The sequence below is a fragment of the Anomalospiza imberbis genome, chromosome 36, assembly GCF_031753505.1.
Source record: "Anomalospiza imberbis isolate Cuckoo-Finch-1a 21T00152 chromosome 36, ASM3175350v1, whole genome shotgun sequence".
Classification (NCBI taxonomy): domain Eukaryota; kingdom Metazoa; phylum Chordata; class Aves; order Passeriformes; family Viduidae; genus Anomalospiza; species Anomalospiza imberbis.
The window spans coordinates 651,344-670,147 of record NC_089716.1 but is presented as its reverse complement, the minus strand read 5'-3'; the positions used below and the strand labels follow the sequence as shown (position 1 = coordinate 670,147).

The following is an 18,804-nucleotide window of genomic DNA, read 5'->3' as shown; positions in this document are numbered from 1 at the left end:
CTGTTTGTTATGGCTCTTATGACAGCCTGTTTGGTATGGCAGTTTTTTGAATAAAAACTCTCTTAAACCTCAACTCCCTTGACGTGTCCCTTCCTTCTCCCTGTGTGACTCAGCTGCCCAGAGCAATGTGAGGGGAGAGCGGGCCCAGCCTCACCCAGAGCTGAGCCCCAGCAGAGCCCTGGCAGAGCCCAGAGCAGCCTCGGCATCTGCAGAGTCAGCCTGGAAGGAGGCGCTTGGAGCCTTCTCGGCTGCACCCCACTCTTGGTTACAAACTGTGTGTCAGGGCTCACCCCCAGATTGGGGTCGCTCTGAAAGATGGAAAAGTCTCTCCTCCAACCCGTGCCTTCAAAGAAAGACTCAGTAGTCTTCAGTCCTCCGGTCTCTAGGTAGTTTATTGTGTGTTATCTAAAAGATTTTCTTCCTGAACTGCTGCGGTCCGTTCAGCAGGTCAGACAAAGGCACACACTGACTCCCAGGGGCCTGGTGCCATCTTTTATATCATCCATTACGTGTTAAATGTTTATGGTTTTACCCCAATGCCTATCACCTATTTTGAATGGTGACTTTCTACTCTAAACCAATATGTGAGTGCCAACATCACCATGAACATGGAGGTTAGGAAGGAGAAAGAAGGAGGACAGGGCACGCCCAAGTCCCTTCATCTTAGAACTGCTGACCCCCATGTACAAAACTCAGACCTCTCTGTACAAGGCCTAAAACCCCCCTGTACAGCAGTCAGAAGTTCTTCCTCTCACTTTGTGACTACTTCTACTATAATATCTAAACTTTTGTGATTTCTTGTTCTTCCTGCAAGGTTGGTAACTTGTTCCATGGGTCAGATTCAAAGCCACAGGGGTTTCCAGCTGCATGCCAGGGTCTCAAATGCTTCTGACCTGTGCCCGGAACATCCAAGAGTGTCCAAGGGACATTCTGGGTTCCGACAAGAACAGGATCATGAGAAGTCAATGAAGAGCCTTGAATGCAGCTTTCCCCACGCCTCCCTCCTTCCAGCTGCACCTCCTCCCCCGGCAGTGCAGGAGATAGGGAATGGGGCCGTGCTCAGTTCATCCCCCCGTGGCTTCTCCCTCTGCCCAGGGACAGGAGTTGTTCCCCTGCTGCAGCCTGCGGTCTCTCCCACCGGAGACTTCTCCAGGAACTTCTCCAACCGGAGTCCATCCCCTGGGGCACAGCCCCCCTCCAAGTGCTGCAGCGTGGGTCACTGTGCCACGGGGTCACTCCTTCCAGGACAGGCTGCTCCAGTGGGGGCCCCTCTGCCCCTCTGTCCACGGGGTCACAGCCTCCTCTCAGGCATCCCCGTGCTCCAGCCTGGCTCCTCCAGGGGCTGCAGGGGGATCTCTGCATCCCCATGGATCTGCAGGGGGATCCCTGCAGCCCCATTGTTATAAATGAATCAGTCAATTTAATAATTAGAGGAATTTATTAAATCAAGTCAAATAAAAATTGGAAAAGCCACAAGCAAAACAGTGCCGAGCCAGGCGATCGGAGCTGGTTTCAGGCTATACAGCCCTGTACCTCTGGCAGTTCACAAGGTACTGATTCCATAGGGTTTTATTTTTATTGCTTTCAGACGTAGTAGGATTCCTGGGGTGTCTTCCTGTTCCCTCTTGTCGGTCTTGCCCCTTTCCCCATATTAATGCATGTTCTTTTCTTGTGCAGAGTTTTTCCTGGAATACTCTGCTGAATTCTCGTTAGATGGCAGTCCTCTCGAATATCTTGTTCTGGCTATGAATATTCATCTTATCTGTTCAATGCTTATCTTCTAGATGGAATAATCCTTCAGAGTAACCATCCTTTGAGACAGGAATTCATCTTGTATATATTGTTCTTTCTGTCACTTGATTCTATTTAAAAAGATACTGTATTTTTTTAGTCCTGAGCACGAATTTATTTTAAATTATATATTACACCCATGGATATGCAGGGAGACCTCTGCATCCCCATGGATCTGCAGGGGCATCTCTGCAGCCCCATGGATCTGCAGGGGGATCTCTGCATTCCCATGGATCTCTGCATCCAGCACCGCCGTCTTTGGAGGCACCAGGAATAGGCTGAGCTCTGCCTGAAGCTCTTCTCCCATTCCCCACACCCTTCCCACCACAGAGAGGGTTTTCCCTCTTCACAGCTCCCCAGGCTGGGTTTGCAGCCCCTCCTCGTGTGGGATCTCTGGGGCTTTTCCTCCCCGTTGCATTTCTGCGCCGTGGAGCTGTTCCAAATGGCCTCTTCCACGAGGTTCTGTGTCAGGGATTTGTTCTCCTGGTCTCTGTCCACAGATCAGTGCCTGGGGCAGGAAGGACAAGGAGAGTTAGGGACAGGGAAAAGGAAAAGGAAAAGGAAAAGGAAAAGGAAAAGGAAAAGGAAAAGGAAAAGGAAAAGGAAAAGGAAAAGGAAAAGGAAAAGGAAAAGGAAAAGGAAAAGGAAAAGGAAAAGGACAGGAAGGAAGAAGAAGGAACGAGGGAGGAAGGAGATGGGAAAAAACGTAGATGGATAAAGGAGAGAATGAGGAGAGGAAGCAGGGCAGAGAAGAAGATGGGATTTGCCTCTGTGCCAGAGGGAAGGGGAAGGAGATCCCCACAATCCATCCCTGGCAGGACGGCGTCAGCAGCGAGGTTGTCCTGCAGCCAGGGGCGATGCTGGGCTGGGAGATGGAGCAGGAGAGAGGGGCAAAGGGGCAGTGACTTCCTCCTCACCTGCCTGGCTGTCCCAGTCTGTAGCGTCCTGGCACTACCGAGGCCCTTGAAGCGTCCGGCACTGATGAGCCCGAAGCTCACGGCGACTTTATAAAGCTGACAAAGTAGGCAGGATGGGTCTTTGTAGGATCTCCAGCAAACTAGGTTTATTGGAACAAGAACAGGGCACACAGCTGACCAGGCTCCAGGGACAAAGACAGGCTGCAAGCTGAGGGCACAGGGGGTTTTTATATGGGGTAGTGAGGGTGGAGCTGAGGGTCAGGGTCCAATGGATATGGGGGAAAATGTGCAAAGGAGGGGTTAAGGGTCGTGTCAGCTAATAGGGAAACAGAGGCAGAGAAATGCAGTAAACTTGGGCCAGTGGAGGGACAGAGAGAGGAGAACATTCTAAGGACTAACCAAAATAGGTGACAGGGGTTGAACTAGGGTAATTAGGCCAACGGGCCAATGGGGTAACATAACTTTACAGAAATCAGCATGTGCCTGCAAAGATCTATGGGAGAAGCAAGCTTCTCCCCATAACCTTGAAATCTATTCTTGTTTGGGACCAGTCCTCCACAGCTGAGGGACTGAGATTCTGATGGTAGGCTCCTGGGCCTCCACAGCAGTGCTTCTTCCTTTTCTTTGTTGTCATTGCAGCGTCATTCTCCTCCATCCAGATGAAATTGAGGTTTGGCAATGGCTTGCAAGAAAGCAAGGGCTGAGTACCTTGGGTTTGGTGAGAAATGAGCCTCATGCTTTAGAATTTTTAAAACTTTAAGAAGGCATAATTAGAGACAAATCAATAATAGCTCTGGGTGTTTGGCAATGGCCAGAGGCACACTGGTTAGCCATAGCAACTCTTCTTATCTATTTTTTCCATTGTATTGTTCAAAAACATACTGATAAAGATTATACACATTGAAAGATTTCTTTGAACTCCTTTACTTGTTCCAGGAACTCCTGATGTTGGTTTGACCCCCAACCGCCTTTCTAGAGTACGTGCAGGAATCGTTGATTGTTGTTCTGAGGGTTGTGTGTCACTTCCTCACAACAGCCCCCTGATCCCTGGTTTCAGCTGAGTCTGCAGGCCCCAAGTTGGGCAACTCCCTGGGGACTCCCCTGGCAGGGGAGACCCTCCTGGAGCAATTCTGTGTCAGGAAGGAGAGATGCATTGGACTTCTTTGGTCTTCAGCTTCTGTTTATTGTTACCTTATCAAAACTTCAGCACACTGTCTGCACCAGACTCTGCGTGCGGGAAAAACAGCATAAAAATGGCCAACAATCTCTTGTTACAAGGCATTTTGAGTCTAATCAAAAACTAAGCTACCCAATTAAGTAGGAACACCTAAATTATTTTCCTTTCTAACCCAATAACTGAGCCCTAAAAACCCGGATTTTTCATGTGGATTTTTCTACCCATTTGCAAGATACCACCTAAAGGCAAGAAGAAAGAGGAAGAAGAAAGAAGAAGGGAACTCAAGACAACACCCTATATCCTCCATCTTGAATCCATCTATAACATACTAAAAATCCTAAAACCTAAATGTCTCACCCATGTGAAATACTACGCTAGTCTCTACAATTCTCTACAATCTCTTTCACACTTTTGTGGTTTCTAGTTTACCTTGAGGCTTTGGAAGTTTTCTCCATGAACGAGGGTCAAAGTCAGTGCTGCCCTGGGGGTCAGGACACCCCAGAGCAGACAGAGAAATATTCCCAGTGCCCTGGGTTTCCACATCAGCAGGCGACAGTTATTGACAGTCGAAGGGTCAGCAGCAGGGGTCCTCATCACACCCGTTCCTTAAATGTTATCTGGCCATGCAGACGGTTTTAGCTACTTCCACAAGTACTTTAAATCAACATTAGCTGTTTCACAAATATCTCTGAGTTATTCTTGTCAGTTAGCTACAAAAATAAAAGCATTAGTTATTATTTCACAACTGCAGCTACTTCTGCAAAAGTTAACATTCCAACGCACAACACGTAGCATCCACTTCAATACGTTGCAAAAGCCAAAACTATAATGTATGTTTTTCACACTGTCCACAAACTAAAATATCATCCATGAATGATGTTCTGAGGATATGAGCGACACAGGGGCCAGGGCACTGGCCACAAAAAGCCGACAAATTGTACGACAGCAAAAGCAGTTAAAAGTGATTACAAACTGTAGTGTATCAAAATCAGCTCATCTTTCATGTTCTGATTAGGAATAAGTTGCAGAAGTCAAGACATAATAGCAAAAGCCACCAACTACATAGTTCTTTATAACAAACCCAGGGCAGGTTTTTCCCTTGCATGGAGCACTTGGGCCTTCCCCGGGCCCCTTCTGCCCTCTTGCAGAGCCGGTGGCATTTTCCACCACCCACAGTTTGTAACCAAGAGTCGGGTGCAGCCGAGAAGGCTCCAAGCGCCTCCTTCCAGGCTGACTCTGCAGATGCTGAGGCTGCTCTGGGCTCTGCCAGGGCTCTGCTGGGGCTCAGCTCTGGGCGGGGCTGGGCCTGCTCTCCCCTCACATTGCTCCGGGCAGCTGAGTCACACAGGGAGAAGGAAGGGACACGTCAAGGGAGTTGAGGTTTAAGAGAGTTTTTATTCAAAAAACTGCCATAACAAACAGGCTGTCATAAGAGCCGTAACAAACAGGCTGTCCTAACTACCCTAACCAACTAGCACTGCTAACTACCACAACTAACTAGCACTGCTAACTACCATAACTAACTAGTTGTCCTAACTAACTACTGTAACTAAAATCTGTCCTCCAGTGCTTCAGCTCCTCCGCTGCTGCCTCAGTTGCTTTGCTGCGGTGATCAGAGGGGTCAGGCTGGAGAGAGGCTTGGCTGATGATAAAAATGGGTGCTGCCCAAAGGAGAAAAAAGAAAGAAATGAACCGTTACTTTCCAGAGTCAACTTCCTCACAGGCTCTGTTGCAACAGGACAAAGGGAAATGGTCTGAAACTCAGGAGAGGGAAGCAGGCTCAGATTAGGTCTGAGGCTGAATTTTTTTAGCAGGAGAGTGGGGAAGCACTGACAGAAGGTGCCCAGAGATGTGGGAGGTGCCTCCTCCCTGGGAACATCCAAGCTCAGGTCAGGCAGGGCTCTGAGCCACCTGACCTGCTTGAAGATGGCCCTGCTCGCTGTGGGGCCCCAGGTGCAGATGACCTCGAAAGGCCCCTGCCAAGCCAAACCAGGCGAGGATTCTGCTTGCTTTGCGTGTGGAAAGCAGCGAGACCGGAGACCATCGGAGGGGCCCCACAAGAAAACCCCTCCCTGGCGCTGCTGCTTCCCCTGCAGCCGCTTGGCATTCACCTGCAGCAGCTCCTGGGCAGACCAGCGCCGCTCCTCGTCCGGCTCCAGGCTGCACTCGAGGAAGTCCCGCAGCAGAGCCGACAGGCGCCTGGGCTCCTGCAGCTGCGGGGTCCCGTTCTGCCGGATCAGAGCGCGAGCCTGCAGGAAAAGCAAACTCAGCGCTCTGCCAGCTTCCTTCCCACCCACAAGTGCTCACATCGACCCCGGCTTCCCAGCCCCAGCTCCAGGGGCACTTTCCTCCCTGGCAGAGATGCTGCTCACAGCTCATTTTTCTATGCCAACCAAAAAAACCAAACCCTGGTGCTGCCACAGCCATTGTAAAGAGCTGGTGCACTTGCTTCACATTTTCAGGTCATCCTCACAGCCAGAAGAACTGCAACAACGTAAATCCCAAAGCAAATTGTGTCTGGAGACTGCAGAATATGTGTCTGTGTTGAGACTCCAGTCCTCTGGGAATTCCCTTCCCCATGTGCAGAAACCTCCAGCTGCTGCTCCCAGTGCAGGGTCACCCTGTGCTCACAGGCCTCTGCAACCACGGGAGAATTGGCCTCTTACCATGGCCCTTGTTTCCTGGAAGTAAGGAGGTTCTCCTTCCACCATCTCGATGGTCACAATTCCAAAGGACCAAATGTCCACCTTGGGGCCGTAAGGAGAACTGGTGACAACTTCTGGGGCCATCCAGTGAGCAGTGCCCACCATGGAGCTGCGCTGGTCCTGCTCAGGGCTGAGCTGAGCGCTGAGGCCAAAATCAGCTGAGGACAGAAACAAACACTGTCAAAGGCAGCTGGAATGAGGAAACCAAGCACAAAGACTCCCCGCTCTCCATCTGAGAATGCAGCAGTGAAGTCAGCTGGAAAAGTCCTCAGGGCTGTAGCCAAGGAAAGATGGAACTGAACTGGACTCTTAAAGAAACCCTCAGCTTTCGTGCAGTTGCTTTTACTGATTCCCTTGCAGCTTTAGATTCCAACTCCTGCCCCTCTGGGAGGGCCATTCCCAGAGCAAAGGCACCCCTGACAGCCTGCTCCTCTCCTGAGCTCTCTGCAGGGGCAGCCGCTCTCAGCTGGCAGCAGGGGCCGGGCAGTGCCCCCAGCAGCCCTTGTGGGGCTCTGGCCGTCACTGGGAAGCAGCCCCACAGCCGCACCCCGGGAGCGCCGTGCCTGGCCAGGAACACCCACCCAGCTTGACAGAGCCGTCCATGCCCAGAAGGATGTTGGAGCTCTTCAGATCTCTGTGGATCACCCAGTTCGAATGGAGGAAATGCAGGCCCTGCAGACACTGAGAGAGAACAAGAAACACGAGGGTAAAAACCAATGGCCGGAATATATCACACAAGAAAGGACAGTTTAGAATTCTGCCAGCAGCGACTTTGCTGTGACAGGCCAGGAGTGCAGTGCAGACAAGCTCCAGGCAAACGGTTCAGGGCAAAGCTGAGAACAGCACATCAAATCCAAAACAGACAGAGAGTGCCACAACAGCAGGAAAGAGAACAAGAACAGAGTAGAAGTGCAGTGCTGCTGGCAGGCCGTTCACTGCAGGGGCTCTTTCTTCTCCAGCTCATGAAAACAACAGAGAAACAAAGCCCTGAGCCTGGAGCCACTCCTGCTCTCACGCCCTGCTGGGAAGGACCATCGTGTCCAAGGCATGGCAGTCACAGGCAGGATCCCTCACCTCCCGACTGACAGCTGCCATCTCTCCTTCAGCCATGCGTGTCTGTCTGACAACGTCCTGCAAAGTTCCTCCATCCATGTATTCCATCACCAGCCAGAGATCTCCATCAACAAGGAAGCTGGAAGAGGAAAGCAGTGGCATGGAGACGAATGCGCAGTGCTCAATTCCCCCATGGAAGAGCCTGGAATGGAGTTTTGTTGCCAGGTCACTTGTCAATGAGGACAGAATCCCATGGAGAGACATTCCTGCCAGGCTGCACAGCCCTTGGGATCTGCACAGTCTAAAGGAGGAGACCCCTGTGAGAAAGGAGAGGCCTGAGATGGCAAGCAGGTGAAAAATGCAGTTTAGCAAAGGCCCAGATCAATGTGAAACCACAACACTGGCCCCCAGCTGGTTCAGCTTCTGAACTCATCAGTTCCACCCTTCCCTGCAGAACAAGGCAACACAGCTCCCAGGGTTATCCAGGGGAGGAGGCCGGGCAGCACTTGGGACAAAAGGGGTCAGAAAACCTTTCAGAAAGTCCCTTCAGAAACCGGCAAGGCCAGTGACAAATGGGCAAATGAGGCATTTCTGGGAACAAGAACCTGGTCTTCCTGGCATCTGCAGCAGTGGGAAAGGGCTGGGAAGAAGAAGCCAAGGGAAATACTTTCTGCTGTGGTTGACCAGCACTTGTTGTAAGACACAAAAAACAGGGTCAGCTTGAGGGAAAAACCAAACCAAAGCAACAAAAGTACACGGAGGGAGCGAACTGCCAGGCTGTTGTTTTGGGAAGATACGGCTGGGTCAGGCATTTTCAAATCAGGCTACAGACTACGGATGCCAGGAAAGGTTAAGGCAGGGCCCGGGCACGGGATAAGGCCTGAAGCACTCACCTGTCCAAGAAGCTGACAATGTTGGGGTTCTTTTTGTCCTTCAGGAGCAGGAGCTCATTCACAGCTCGTTCCCTGTTCTGCCCTCTCAGACTCATTTTCTTTATGGCCACCTGAAGGGACATTGCAGACCTTTCACTGGAGGAGTCTGTGGCAGGAGGCCGCAGCAAACACGGAGCGAGTCTTTTTGGGGCGACGGAGCCGGGCTGTGCCAAACTGCCTTGGGATGGGACACCAGAGCTCAGCAAGTGCCATTCCCACAGCCCATTGCTCTGCTCGCTGGGGGCTGCTTACAGGACACATGGCCAGAGACATTTGGCCTTGCAAGCCCTGCAGAAATGGCCCCTCAGCTGTCAGCCTCCAAGCTCTAACCACATTCTCTGCACCTACAGTCTTCTCAAATGGCCTCAAGACTCTCATTATTGTTCAAACACATTTTGCAAGCAGGGGGTAATTCTGGTTCTGTGCAAACAGAGCTAAACAGCTGGGAACCCTTTAGCAGTTCTATGGTATTGGGTCATGATTTCAGATGCAACTGCTCTGGTTGGGGTTGCACAACAAACCAAACACACACATCCATGGCCCTCCTTGCATTCCTGTGGGCACTTCAGAAGGACCAAGTCTGTCCCAGCTGTGCTCTGCAGGCTGACACGGCTCTGCCTGCAGAGGAGCAGCCTGTGCAGGAAAGCTCTGCTGGCCCCCAAAGCTGCAGCCACAGCTCCCAGCAGAGGGGAGAGCCCTGGAGAGCTGCCAGACGTGCTGGGCGTGTTGACACTGACCTCTCCTCCAGTGGCCCTGTCGAGTCCTTTAGAAACGGTTCCGAAAGCCCTGGAGACAAAACAGCAGAGAAGAAAGAAGCAGCGCTTTAGGCCCTGGCAGTGAAAGCCAGCCCAGACAGGAGATCTCTGCTGCCTGCAGCGTTCACAAACACCTGGGGGCATCAACCCTTCCAACAACAGCGCAGCAGCCACCAGCCCTCTGCCATGCAAGGTGTGCCAGAGAAAACTGAGACCCGACACCAAGGAATTGGGCTGGAGCAAATCCCAAATGTCCACGCTGCACTGCTTTAGTTTAAAACCTGAAGTGAGCAATGGGTGTCTAAAGAACTGGAAAAGAATGCATTCCATCCTTTTCCATTTCCTGCCTAAGACCTGCAGGATCCACAAGGGCCCTGCCATCAGGCAGGTGATGCATTTTCCCCAGAGTGCATCAGCTCTGTGTCTGTTACTCAATGTCTGGGCTCTACTACCTGTGCTAGAATAGAGCACTTATTAGTTCAGCTCTGGTTTCTGTTTCTAAACCATTAGGTTGTTAATCCTGACCGGAGGATATTTTTTGAACCAAAATATTTGAAAGAAATCTCCTTGGGAACTGTTTTCTGACAGTCACCAGATGGTGAGTGGCTCTTTTAGGCAATCAAATTCCAGGGACAGAAGATCTTCCAGGTCCTGCTCCTTGCTGCAGGCAGGACACTGCCAGGCTCAGGGGCCTTTGACGGTGCCTTCTGAGCACAGGTATCAATTCTGATCAGGACTGAGGGACAGCAGGATGGTACCCCCCGTGTCTGGAGGTGTTTGGAGCTCTCCTGATTTCTCGCTTGATCCTGCACCAGCACAACACCTGGGCCTGCTTGTGCAGAAGTAACTGCCGTGCACTTACCCTTGGCCAATCTGCTCCACTTCCAGGTATTTCTCGGCAGGCTCCGCCAGGCTCACGGTGTTCCCTGAAAGAAACCACGTGGAAGACGCTCCCTCCCAGAGTGAGACCCCGCCTTGCAGCAGAGCCAGAATGCAGCCCCCCTCCCTGGGGCCGTCAGCCCCTTGGTCTCAGCTGGGGAAGGACAAGAAATGACCCTGGCACATTCAGCTGCAGAGCAGCACTGGGTGCAGCTGATGCCGAGACACACACACAGCACCCTGCTCTGGCACACAGGAACAGAGCAGACGTACTCAGCTGCATCAGGCACCACTCCCCTCTCCCCTCTGGCTGCAGGGCTGTGCTGCTGTCAGAATGTTCAGCCCAGGATCCCACAGCCGAGGGAGGTTCAGTGTCCTCTTCCCAAGCACAGGGAGCTTCTCCGTCCTCTTCCCAAAACGCTGCAGGTTCGCCATCATCTTTCCAAGCCAGGGGACGTTCACTGTCCGCTTCCCATGCTGGGAGAAGTTCACCCTCCTCTTCCCAAGACACAGGATGTCCTCTGTCCTCCTCCCACGCCGGGAGATGTCCACTGTCCTTGTCCCACACCGCAGGAGCCTCGCCGTTGTGTTCCCACAGCGCGGGATGTTCGCCCTCGTCTCCCAGAGCAGCGGGAAGTTCATTGTCATATCCCGGCACTGAGGGATGTTCACCATCGTCCCCCGGAACAGCGGGAAGCTCACTGCTGCCTTCCTCCTCTTTGGCCTCCTCTTTGGAAGCAGAGGGAGCCAGAGCAGGTGCTGGTGCCGCTTTTGTGCCCTGTGGACAGACGGCAGCGTGAGGGACGGGAAGTTCCGCCTCAGTTATCACCTTATTTACCCTCAGCTGCACATCCAGCTGCACTAAGCAGAAATTGGGTTCGGAGCTGTTCCAACTAACAATGGGCTAAAGTCCACATTGCCCCTTATTCTTGGGAATTCCATATTCCACCATGGCTTGAGCCTGCAAGCAATGCTCTGCCTGCAAAACCAGACCTGCAGCTCTTCATAAGCTCTTCAGCAGAAAAGGAGAAAACTCCCAGGGATCCCTTTGCTGCTGCAAGGACACTGACAGGAACTTTCCTTCAGCCTCCCAGGCTGGGCACACAGCTGCCACATGCCGAGCTCACAACTTGCTGCACAATTCCAAACACCAAAGGTTCCTTTCCCACTCACCGAAGGAGGAGCTGCTCGGGATCCACTCATGAGGTGCCCTGCAACGGGAGAGGGAACATGAACCAGATGCTGTCAGGAAAACAACTGCCTGTGGTGGGAAATGCCCCAGAGCAAGGCAACCCCGAGAGAGCATTTTGCTTTCACTGCGTCCCTCCAGGAGCCACAGTCCCTTCACACAGCAAGAGAACAGCACAAAATACTGGGCTGGGTCAGCTCTTGGCTGGACAGGCAGTTCCAGGCTCTGCTGCCACAGACTCCCCGCTTGAGGGAACAGAACCCCCCAGGGCTCATTGCAAATGCTGTGCACGCCCCGCTGGCTGCAGACACCCCCTTTTCCAGCTGCAGCTGCTGCCAGGAGCTCTCCCAGAGCAATGGTGTCTTCATGGCAATTTGGTTCCAAAGTCAGCTCAGGCCCAGAGGAAGAACAGCAAGCACACAGCAAGCCCAAAGCCACAGCACCGAGGGAAAACCTCGACTTACGTGCCAAGTGGGTTAAAAAATACCCCGCATACACCACAGAGTACAGCGTGCAAACTGCAGCAGCCACGTGCTGGATCATTTTGGCTGCGCTGCACACGTCTGCAGACTGTAGCCCTGCAAGCACAGAAGGACACCCGTCAGGGCTGGGCTGGCTGCTGAGAATGCCTCGGGCAGGAGGATCCTCCGGCAACGAGCAGTGCCCAGAGCCACTCTGGACACTGAGGCCTCCGTGTGCCACAGCAACGGGAACACCTCGGGGACGTGGCAGTGCTCCTGTGACATCACAGCAGCAGCTCACGCAGAAACCGCCTGGAAGGTTCTCCTGTGTCACAAAGGAGCACAAAGAACCCTCCCAGGGCACAGCCTGTTGCCCAAAGGATCCAGGAGGAGCTCTGAAAATGCAGCAAACAAGGACACCCCATAGCCCAGCCTGAACACTGAGGAGGAACAAGGACGGCACCAAAGCAGAGGAAACATGACCTTTAGTCACTGACACTTCTGGCTAAATCCAGCAAGCCGTGTTCCTTCTGGGATCTTTGTTCTCGTTCTAAAAACAAGCAAGGTTCTCCACTCTAAATATAGAGAAGGCAGGAACTGGGGAGGAGGTGGGATGAGGAAGGAGGAGGAGGAGGGAGAGAGGAAGAAGAGGAGCAGGAAGAGGAGGAGCAGGAGCAGGAAAAGGAGGAGAAACAGGAGGTTCCAGTGCCCCCTGTGGCCGCAGCACCCTTGGCCCTGGGACCATCGCCCCCGCCTCATCCTGCAGGTGGGAGGGGAGGGGGAGCTCGTCCCAAATCTATCGAGGGGTCCCTGAGAGGGTTTTTTTATTGGGGTGTGTTTGGAGCTTGCAGATTGTGGAATTGAGCCCCAAATATCGTCTGGGAGGCTCAAATAAACCCTGGGAGGTTTTTTTCTCTCTGTGTGTGTGTGTGTGTGTGTAGGTTTGGATCTTGCAGGACCCCAGAGCTGAGCCCCTTGGGGGGATCTTTGGGAGTCCACGTGGCCATTGCCCAGGGCCACCAGGGGGAGGACATTGGTCCTGGGGACCCCCGGGGGAGCAGAGGAAGGGGCAACCCCTGGGACCCCGGAGTGGGGAGAGCAGAGAGGGGTGATCCTGGAGCTGGGGGAACCCCGGCTGGCTGGAAAGGGGGGGAGCCTGGAGAGGAGGGACCCCTGGGACCCCTGGGATATCAAAGTAGATCATCAGGGCAGAACGGACCCCATGGACCCCCAAAAGCCCCTGGATCATCCCTAACCAGGAGGCTGGAGAAGGGGGAGCCCCTGGAGCCATTGGACCCCCATCATCCCAAGGAAAGGAAACCTCTGGAACGCCAAAAGTGGAGAGATCAGAGATCAGGAACTCCTGGGAGAGTTGTTTTGGGCTGAACCTTGATATAGTGGAGATTTCCATGGACACAAGACTCCTGCTGAGTTCTAGGGATGGACTTGGGCAGTGAGGAGCCTCTACTCCAAGGTGCTCCCACCTAGGTTTTCCCCAAAGCAGGAATTGTCATTCCCAGGGTGTGGCTGGATGGAGAAGGAGGAAAAGCCCCGGAGATCCTGCAGGAGGAGGGGCTGCCAACCCAGCCCAGGAAGCTGCAGGGAGGAAAGAACTCCCGCCCTGAGCCAGGAACGTGGCCAGATATCCGTCTGGAGCTCGGAGCTGGTGGAGAAGCCTCATGGCAGGGAGAAGCCCCACAAGTGCAAGGAATGTGGGCAGGGTTTCAGCTGCAGCTCCACCCTGATGGAACTCCAGAACACCCACACTGGGGAGAGGCCCTGTGAGTGTGGGGAGTGTGGGGAGAGCTTCAGTGGGACCTCTGACCTCACCGAGCACCACAGGATCCACACTGGGGAACGGCCCTATGAGTGCTTGGAATGTCAGAAGAGCTTCAGGTGGAATTCAGAGATCGTCACTCACCAGCACTTCCACACCAGGGAGAGGCCCTGTGAGTGCCCCGAGTGCAGGAAGAGCTTCGTGCGCTGCTCCAGCTCCATCCCCCATGGGAGGATCCACGTTGGATGATCCCCAGTGAGCCCTATTGGGCAGAGCCCTGGTGACCCCGCTCTGGGTGATCCTGGTTGGGTGGGGGGAAGGTGTTGGAGAGATTTCTTTCCCCTCTCCTTGTCCTGGTGTGATTTGGTTGGTAATAAATTCCCTCCCTGTGCCCGGGCCGGGTCTGTTGTGCCCGTGCCGGATTTGCTGAGGGATCTCTCCCGCTCCTTGTCCCCAGGCAGGAACCCTCGGTTCCATTTGCTGTCCCTGTGCGGCTGCGGGGGGCAGGGACAGAGCGGCTCTGGGGGGTGCCTGGCATGGGGCCAGCGTCACCCCTCGCCACGGGCACCCCTGAGACCCCGCGCAGCCGGGCACACATTTCTGGGCACAGCTGAGCTCCCAGCTGCGCAGCGCCCCAAGGCTCCCCGTGCCTGGAAAAGCCCCAGCCGGGGCTGCAGCGTCCCGGAACCGCTCAGCCAATCCAAACGCAGCCAAAACGCGCTGCAGCCAATGGGAGCGCGAGGAGTTGAGGAGTCATCGGTTGTGTGGCAGAGCCTCGGCAATCGGTGCCCAAAAGTGCTCGGAGCCAATGAGAGCGCGCGGCGCTGCTGAGCCCGCGCTGCTCCGGACTGGTGCTGCCAGCGCAGCGCGGCCGCTCTGGGGCTGGTGCTCCCTGGGCGGCGCTGGCCATGGGGCGAGTGGCGGCAGCTGGGGCCGTACTGGTGGCACTGGTGGTGCTGGGAGCCCCCCCGGCTGCGGGCGCGGAGCTCTCGGGAGAGCGGGGGGGGCGGGAGGCGGTGGGACAGGGGGGAGAATGGGGAAAAGGGGGCGGTGGGAGCCCGAAATTGCAGGGGCAGGAGGAGGAGGGGACCCCGAAAGGAAGAGCGGGAGGGGCTGAGGATTGGGGGCAGGTGATGAAGGGGTGGGAGAGGGTGGGAAAGTGGGGAAAAGGGGAGGTTAGGACCCCGAACCTGAGCGGGAAGGAAGGCAGGGCTTTTGGGAAATTATGTTTAAAACGTTGGGAAAGAGGAAAAGGAGTAAATGGCACCCCAAAACTCATCTGGGGAGAGGCTGAAAGTCGGAGGGGAGAGGATGTGGAAGGGCAAATGGGGGAAGATTGAAAAAGAGGAAGTGGCAGCTCGGGCAGGAGGGATCCATGGCGGCCTTGGGGCACAGGGGGTGCGGAGTGGGGATCCGGGGTGGATCCCGGAGCTCTGGGGCTGCTGGGGGGGGCACCCCCGGACCTGTGTCCTGCACACACAGGGGTGTTCCCGTACGTGGGAAAGTCCGAGTGTCACTTCATGAACGGCACGGAGAAGGTGAGGTACCTGAGCAGGTTCATCTACAATCGGGAGCAGTACGCGATGTTCGACTGCGACGTGGGGCACTTTTTGGGGTTCACCCCCTATGGGGAGACAGCAGCCAGGTATTGGAACAGCGACGCAGACGGTATGGAGCAAAAAAGGGCTGCGGCGGACTGGCTGTGCCGGTACAACCACGAGTATCTCAGCCCGTTCCTCACGGAGCGCCGAGGTGAGCGCGGGGCAGAGCGTGTCCCCCTCGGGCCCTGCCCTGGCAATGACCCTGGAGCCCCTCAAAACCTCCCTGGAATCGGCCCAGAGCCCTCAGGCCTCCTTGTGCCCATCCCCGAGACCTTGTGTCCCTGCCACTGACCCCCGTGGCTCTCCCAGTCCATCCCAGTCTCTCCCAGTGCCTCCCGGCTGTCCATCTCAGCCTAGCGTGGTGCTGCCGCCTCTCAGCCAATCAGAGCGCGTGTCTCTGATGACTCATCAGTTGCCAGGCAGACCCGCAGCGCCGAGTGCCCCGCACTGGACTCGGCCTCCCAGTGCCGCGCGCTTCGTTCCCAGTTCCTCCCAGTGCCGCCCCAGTCCCTCCCAGTCCATTCCCAGTTCACTCCTAGACCTCCATCCTCCCTCCCAGTGCCCCCCATTGCCTCCCATCTCTCCGAGTGCCGCCCCAGTCCTTCCCAGTCCATTCCCAGTCCCTCCCAAGGCCACCCCATCCCTCCCCTCTCTCTCCCAGTTCCCCCCAGCTGATCCCAGTCTGTCCCAGCTCTCTCCCAGTTTCCCCAAGCGTATCCATCTTGCTGGTGCCCTCGAGCTCCCAGCCCGGGGCTGCTCCGTGATGGATTTCTACCCTGCCCACACCCAGCTGAGGTGGTTCCAGGGCCAGCAGGAGCTCTTTGTGGTGGCCACCGACATGGTCCCCAACAAGGACTGGACCTACCAGCTCCTGGTGCTGCTGGAAACACCCCCCTGGCGCGGGCTCACCTGCAGCTGCCAGGTGGAGCACGTCAGAGTGGAGCACCCCCTGAGCCGGCATTGGGGCACGGGGGAGGAATTGGGGGCGCTGGGAGAGCCACTGGGATGTGCTGGGAGCAACTGGGAGGGAGTTTGAGACAGCCTGGTTTCAGCTGGGAGAGGGGCTTGGAGGTGTGGAAGGGCTGAGAAGTGGTTTCAAGGATGCTGGGGAGGGTGGGATGGGGTTCTGGGGGTCCTGGTGGACACTGGGAGGGAGTTTGGGGGTGCTGGGTATGACTGGGAAGGATTGGAGTGAGTCTAGAGGAGCTGGAAGGAGATTGGGGATGGAAAAGCAGAGGTTGGGATGAGGTTGGTTGCGCTGGGAAGAGACAGGGAGGGGTCTGGGTGAGTCCTGGTGGGGCTGGGAAGTGACTGGGAGGGGGTTTGGGGGTCCTGGGGCTGTAGGGGAAAACTGGAAGGGGGTGGTGGGATCCTGACAGGAATGGGAGAGGCTTTGGTGGGTCTAGGGGAGACCGGGAAGCGTTCGGGGGGAGGTTTCAGGGGGTCCTGAGTGGGATGGGGGTGACTGGGAGGGTACTTGGAGGGGCTTGGGGTGTCGCTGAGAGGTTTTGGGGGGTCCTTACCCCTGCAGACCCCCCAGAGATGCCACTGGATGCCGCCCGCAGCAAGATGCTGTCAGGGATCGGGAGCTCCGAGTTGGGCTTCGTCTTCCTGGCGCTGGGGCTCAGCTTCTAGGAGCGTGTGTGCTCCTTCCCCGGGGCCCCCAGACCGGTGTCACCCCCTTTTCTCTGGCCACAAAGCTCCTGAGCCGCCACCGGTCGCATCCCGTCCCCGGACCCCCCGCTCCATCCCCACGCTGATTTTGGGGGGGTCGTGTGTCCCCCCAACCCTGCTGTCACTCTGCCCCCGCCTGCCTGCTCCCAGTGTTCCCAGTAAAGCTTCCCAGTTAAACCCAGCCCAGGTTATGGGGGGCAGTGGGGAGGGACTTGGGGGGACCCCACGCGGGGGCCGGGACTGGGCAGGGAGGGTGGGGTCCAGGTGGGGAACACTGGGTGCTGCGGGTCTGCCCGGCAACTGATGAGTCATCAGCCCCGCTCGCTCTGATTGGCTGACTCTTGTCCATCGCGTTCTCTCATTGGCTGAGGAGAGGCCCGGGACTGGAGAGAAGCAACGGCAGAGATCCCGCCCCGAGCACCGGCACGGGGACAACAGACCCAGCCTGGGCACACGGAGGGAATTTATTACCAACCAAACACAGCAGCACAAGCAGAAGGGAAAGAAATCCCTCCAACACCTTCCCCCCACCCAACGGGGATCACCCACAACAGGGCTTATCCACGATGGAGAGACGGGGACAGCCGAGTTTAGACCAGAAGCCAATTTCATTGAGGGTACCAGGTGTTTATACAGGGTTTTACTTGTGTGGTGCTCAGACAGGGCTCGATGTTTGCTAACAATTTCCCATTGGTTACACATTCTTCATGACATCACGGCACCTGGGAACATTATCTTATCACAAAGTCTCACAACAGGTTGCTTGGTCACTTCTTGCCCAGGGAGACTTAAACTGTGTCTGTGTCTCCCACAGTTTCTGCTCAGTCAGGCCTCAGATATCGGCCCCTTTATCAGCTCCATTGTTTTCCTCTCTGTTTTATTCCCCATTTGGGGGCACCAGGACTCTGCCCAACGGGGGTCACTGGGGATCATCCAGCCCAGATCCTCCCATGGGGGATGGAGCTGGAGAAGACCATGAAGCTCAGCCCTCACTCGGGGCACTCACAGGGTGAGTGGTGCCTCTGTTGGTGTTTGGTCAGGTCTGAGCTCCTGGAGAAGCTCTTCCCACACTCCCCACACTTGTAGGGCCTCTCCCCACTGTGGATGCACCGGTGCCTTGTGAGGTGGGAGTTTTGCTTGAAGCCCTTCCTGCAGTCGGGGCAGCGGAAAGGCCTCTCCTCTGTGTGAATCCGCTCATGTCTGAGGAGATCGGAGCTGGTCTTAAACCTCTTCCCACACTGGGGACACTCGTAGGGCCTCTCCCCAGTGTGGATGCACTGGTGTCTTCTCAGGGAAGAGCTCCACCCAAAGCTCTTCCCACATTCCAAGCACTCGTAGGGCCGTTCCCCAGTGTGGATCACCTGGTGCTGGCTCAGGCCAGAGCTGTCATTGAAGCTTTTCCCACAATTCCCACACTCATAGGGCCGTTCCCCAGTGTGGATTCTCTGGTGCTGGAGCAGGTTGGAGCTGAGGCTGAATCCCAGCCCACATTCCAAGCAGGTGTAGGGCCTTTCCCCAGTGTGGATCACCTGGTGCCGGATCAGGCCAGAGCTATGCCTGAAACCCTTCCCACACTCCCCACACTTGTAGGGCCGTTCCCCAGTGTGGATCCTCTGGTGCTGGATTAGGTGGGAGGTCCGACTGAAGCCCTGCCCACATTCCAAGCACTTGTGAGGCTTCTCCACCAGCTTTGGGCTCCGGCTGGATCTCTGTCCGCCCTCCTGGCTCAGGGGGGCTCTTTCCTCCCCACAGCTCCCTGGGCTGGGTTTGCAGCCCCTCCTCCTGCAGGATCTCCGGGGCTTTTCCTCCTCCTCCATCCAGCCACACCCTGGAATGAAAAATCCTGGTTTGGGGAAAAAACAAAAGGAGAGCACATTGGACTGGAGGTTACTC

General features: G+C 55.5%; 2 protein-coding genes and 1 pseudogene across 3 annotated transcripts in view; 2 read left to right on the top strand and 1 right to left on the bottom strand.

Moving 5' to 3' along the window:
* LOC137464098 (uncharacterized) overlaps positions 1–18,804 on the top strand; it is a 1,364,046-nt pseudogene that overhangs the window by 701,758 nt on the left and 643,484 nt on the right.
* Positions 1–18,804, bottom strand: part of LOC137464099 (zinc finger protein 850-like) — a 105,726-nt gene that overhangs the window by 77,899 nt on the left and 9,023 nt on the right. The window contains exon 2 of one of the 2 annotated variants that reach the window (XM_068175407.1): positions 17,932–18,522. In XM_068175407.1, the coding sequence (XP_068031508.1) occupies positions 17,932–18,522 (591 nt within the window). The remainder of the gene's footprint in view (positions 1–17,931; positions 18,523–18,804) is intronic. The other variant, XM_068175408.1, reaches the window with a different exon arrangement.
* Positions 14,545–16,872, top strand: LOC137464107 (class II histocompatibility antigen, B-L beta chain-like). Its single transcript, XM_068175414.1, is given in 5 exon segments — positions 14,545–14,626; positions 15,116–15,388; positions 15,940–15,987; positions 15,990–16,202; positions 16,778–16,872. Coding segments are annotated over 5 exon segments (711 nt in total).